Source organism: Papilio polytes, unplaced genomic scaffold (genome assembly GCF_000836215.1).
Source record: "Papilio polytes unplaced genomic scaffold, Ppol_1.0 DF821845.1, whole genome shotgun sequence".
Classification (NCBI taxonomy): Eukaryota; Metazoa; Arthropoda; class Insecta; order Lepidoptera; family Papilionidae; genus Papilio; species Papilio polytes.
Genome location: NW_013527359.1, coordinates 3440654 through 3445464, shown reverse-complemented (window position 1 = coordinate 3445464; position 4811 = coordinate 3440654). Strand labels below are relative to the sequence as shown.

Sequence of the window (4811 nt, the reverse complement as noted above, 5' to 3'; positions counted from 1 at the left end):
AGCCAAAAACACTTTAAAAGTAACTTTAATTAACTGTTCAAACTGATTAAGCGCCCAAAGTTTAGTCAGAGGGTTCTTCAATTGAAAATTGAGTTATTTGTCTTGTGTAATTAAAAAAAAACTTTTTATAATCAAATGAATTTCTTATGAATTTGTTTTTACATGCCAAATGTAAGTTCATTTTTAACCCTTTGGAAGAATTTGTGGTATGATGCGTTCAGAATGCAATAACAGTTTATTACACGCCTAGTCTGATTACGAAGTGACAAAGTTCACAATCGGTAGGTGACATATCGATGTAAAGTAAATGCTTGTCTGTAGTATAATTTTAGTTGTACAGTAAGTTCAAGGAATGTGATATATTATTATTCCAGACTGATTCGTTTTATTTTAGTACAATGAACCTGTGTATTGGGTGATATTGTTTGTTACTAGTGAATGGCGGCTTCGCGCGTCCATAGTCCTCGGTAATCAGCCAAAACTACTACGATCCTCGCTTCTTATGTATTAGAGAGATCAAACTATATAATCATTGAATGTTAAATATAATCAATATTCATAAGTGTAAACGGTGTTTGCTGTTCGTGCGTGTTGTATATAAAATTTGTTTCTGTATACCCTCAGTAGAAAATGGTGGTCTTTTTAATTTTGTCAACTGACTAAAATGAATTATAAATGTTTTACATTTTATCCCAGTCATGTAGATAGAAAATATCCACCTATGACCAAGTATGTGGCTATAGACGCATGCATTTAGGTCTTATTTAAAACTGCTTTAGTTATATTATTATTTGTGTAAAAATCGTTATGAATTACAAATAGTAAATGTTAGTTCTTAAGTATCGTTTGTTATTTTGTATGATAGTTGCGGAGGTCCGAAACATATTCCATCAATTCAATAAAGAACCCTTAAATGTCTCTCGGCTGTGCCCACCTTTATTTAGTCTCTTTGCAGCAATATGCAGTTATGGTTCTTATTTAAGGCAGAACAGACTGTTAACATCTTTATGTAATTTTAAATATGTAATCCTTCCCCAGTATACACTAATCGGGGAAACTTCACCAAATATCGCGTATCTGTACATATAGAAAAATATTTTTGTGATAACTATTTCTAATACTAACCGTCATAGCAACTGGATAACTGTTTTCTGGCATATTTGCTAGGTTTCTATTTTTTATAATATCTATGTGCGAGAGCCTTCGGAGAAGCTAAATTCACCCGATTCAATAGGATTTGATAATACAGTTCCATTTTTAGTAGTTTAAAAAGCAATAATCTTATAGCCTTCTCATTTTTCGTGAAAGAGAGAAATGGTTTTTGTACAAATGTTTAGGCATTGGAAACGTAGTAAACCGGGTGAACTTAAGTTTCTTTGAACGTTTGATAAATTTATTTTTCTATCAATTTTCTTAACTACCCTACATTCGCAAAGCTAACTTCATGCAGGTTAAGTGACGTATTCCATCTCGCTATCACTAGTTCATTCAAGGGGCCAGTGGATGCAGGCTAGTAGTTGTCACTACCTCAGACTATTGTATAGGTTAGTATGGTTGTGAGAACATTCTAGAGGGTAACTGAGCTAGTTCGTGGAAATTTTAACGAAAAGAAAAATACTCAGCCAAATAAATGTTTATTTATAAAAATGAATTGTTAATTTTTCTTGTTTTTATTTGTAAGATAAGTACATGTACAATACGGTGGAATACATATTAAATACATGTACATAATATTTCACAGTGTACATATAGACAGTAAATGCCTACCTGCAATAGCAATAAGTATCTATGTACTAATGTATTGTTTTGTTAACCGCTATGTTTTCGTAGCAAGTTATGTATGTACGACCGTAATGTATTGCGTATTTCGTAAATATAAATTTGTTTAATTTATCCCAATAATGAAATACTTTTTATTTAAATATACTACATGTACGTGGAACATGTCGTTTTTAACTTCATATGGACAATTGTTTGTTTCATAGAATACCTTAACAAAAACACTAGGTGTCGATATGCCAAGTAATTTAACAACGATGGCTCAGGTTTGTGAAATTAAATAAAAATATTTGTCATATGTACACGAGGTATATAAAAATGATTTAACTTGCATGAGTTCAGCAACAATAGATTTTAATGAATTTTTATTGCGAAGACACTGATTTATTGCTTTTTATCTAATACCCACAAAAAAATAACATGATTTTTGGTATAACTAATAAAATAACTTAAAAATTGATTCATGTGTGTTATTTCGACGGAGTATCGTAACATCCTAGTAGCGGCGCAGTATTTACATGTACATCAATTTAAACAACAGTTTACTATATGGAATGTCAATATATTTTAGTTCAATATCTACATTTGATTTAAAGATTGAGTAAGTGACTGCAATTTAAATTTGCTTAACAATATACAATGCTCGCTCGTGGACGACGGAGGTATGGTTGCCGTTCGGCGGCCAACGACCGCCTCGGCTTTAAATACTTTACAAGATTTCCACTGGAGTTAACTATCTACAAACATAAAAAAGACATATTCCAATGTAAAATAAATATATTTCCAAATCAAATGTATGACATTTGATTTGTTTTACGATGACAGACTGATAAAAAATCTACTAACATTAAGCAATATTTATCGAAAATCGAACACGTAACAGAAATTTATTTTACTATTAAATACATAACGCACGCCTCGCCCCGGGGCCTGCGTCGTGGCCTCGGACAACACGCAACTGCGCCACGCACTGCTTACACCGTGCCCTCTCTACACCGCCATGAGATTTTATGTAAACACAATGCTAACGGACCTTGCGGTCACCATCACGACAGTCAATAAAATATTGAGGGACAGGAACAACAACTCATCATTTATTTACTCATACACTAACAACATTCGAATAATATGTAACAATTACATACACAGTCAATAAGTAAAAGTAAAGAATTTAAATCGACTACTATATAGTTCATTTCTCTTTTATTAGTTACAAAATTAATAGTTACAATACTAAAACATTAGTATCTTTTGCTACGACACATCGCTAAGTTTTACTTTAACATACATTAGTCATTTGTATAAAACTGAAAATAATATTAAAATTATAGACGCGATGCAACGCAGGTAGTAGGGAGATGTCGCGTCGATGGAGACGTTTGTTACATAAAATCTCATCGTGCAAAGCGCCGCGCCCCCGCCCCCGCCCCCGCGCCGCCCCACCTCGCCACACATTACACATTTGATTGTTTCAATTGATTATCTATCAGTACATTAAAAATAAAACATTTTTGATTTATCAATTTAAAATTCTACAATTCTATGTTCAATACATACTATAAAACAAATATGGAAGGTAGAAGACACTTCTAGAATAAAATATAAATATAGGCTTACGAATGTAAAGAGAGTTTACATTAAGAACTTGCATACAAACTTATATTACATTATTTAAAATGCAACCCTCTGCGGAGGCCCGCGCCCTCTCCGGTCGGATGTTACAACAGTTTTATTTAAAATATAAGTATATCTATTCACAGCACTTAACCACATATAATAAGTCGATAACTTCACTCGGAGAACAATCACAAACACTCGGGCGTCACCGACCATCGTTCAGCGTCAGCGTCGGCGTCACCGGCCCACGCCCACACGCACTCACACTGTAGATTGCATTGACATTTATTTATATACCATATTTACAATTAAATTAAACTTTCACGAAGCACTTTACAGCGACTCTTCAAACGCAGCCATCAGGTCACTCTGCATGTTCATGTCTATCTGGCCCGCCATCTGCAAAATATACAAAAACTCTGCTAAGCTATCGACTTCACAATAACTGGTTCAGTGTTTCGTTTACACACAAGATTACTAATACAAAATGGCACGCATGCTGTCTCTTTCTTCCGTGTATGTAGTGTGTGTACTGACCGCCTCTCGCCGGCGCCGCTCCTGCTCGCGCTGTCGCAGGCGCTCGCGCTCGCTGGCGGGCTTGTTGTCGGGCGCGACCTGCGCCTGCGCCTGCGCCGCCGCCGCCGCCGCCGCCGCCGCTGCGGGCGGGGAGGCGCGCGCCACCGGCGACACGCTCGGCGACGACACCTCCGCGCTCTCAGTCTTGCGCACGTTCTGTACCACCCTGCACACACAAACATACCAAAACTGTTTATATACAACTAGTAATAACTCAAAATATCTAAAACGCTACCAGTATACGACTTCGTTCTGTGAAAATAAAAGTTAATTCACAACGTGTCCTAGCAAGTGAAAAAAGTTCTCACCTTAACTTTTCTTCCTCAGGATGTCGCCTCTCCGTTTCTTGCCGCTGTCTCTCTCTTTCCGCCTGCTCTTTTTTCCTTAATTCCTGCTGTTCTAGAAGCGCTCTTTGTCGATCAATTTTCTCTCGAGCTTGTTTCTTGAACGCCTACAACGATACAGATATGTTAAGACATTTTCGTAAATTGCAAAACATTATGAATCTAACGAATAAAAAGGACTTACTTGGAAACAACTATCCATAACAGGTTTTTGTTTGACTTGATTATTCGTTCCTATGTTGGGGATGTTCTGCGGACTGCCGGCCTGCGCCAGGGACGACCAAGAACTAGCGTTTTTCAGATTTTGCTCCTGTTTTATTTTGAAAGGCTGAGCAAAGTTTTTCGACTCCTCCATCTTTTTCTCCATATCATATTTCGTTCTCTCGGAAACGTTGTTCGTCCCCATATTGGGTACGCCCATCAGGTCTTCTATAGGTTTAGGCGTGAGGAGGGGCTTGGGCTCCTCCTTCTTGATGTTGGGAGTAATGAGCGCGG

General features: G+C 36.7%; 1 protein-coding gene across 1 annotated transcript in view; it reads right to left on the bottom strand.

Moving 5' to 3' along the window:
- Positions 1-1263: 1263 nt before the first annotated feature.
- Positions 1264-4811, bottom strand: part of LOC106107809 (homeotic protein female sterile-like) — a 19132-nt gene continuing 15584 nt past the window's right edge. The window contains exons 17-20 of the mRNA XM_013288813.1: positions 4501-4810; positions 4281-4423; positions 3934-4138; positions 1264-3795 (exon numbers count right to left, since the gene is read on the bottom strand). Coding sequence (XP_013144267.1) covers positions 3730-3795; positions 3934-4138; positions 4281-4423; positions 4501-4810 — 724 coding nt within the window. The 3' untranslated portion in view covers positions 1264-3729. The remainder of the gene's footprint in view (positions 3796-3933; positions 4139-4280; positions 4424-4500; position 4811) is intronic.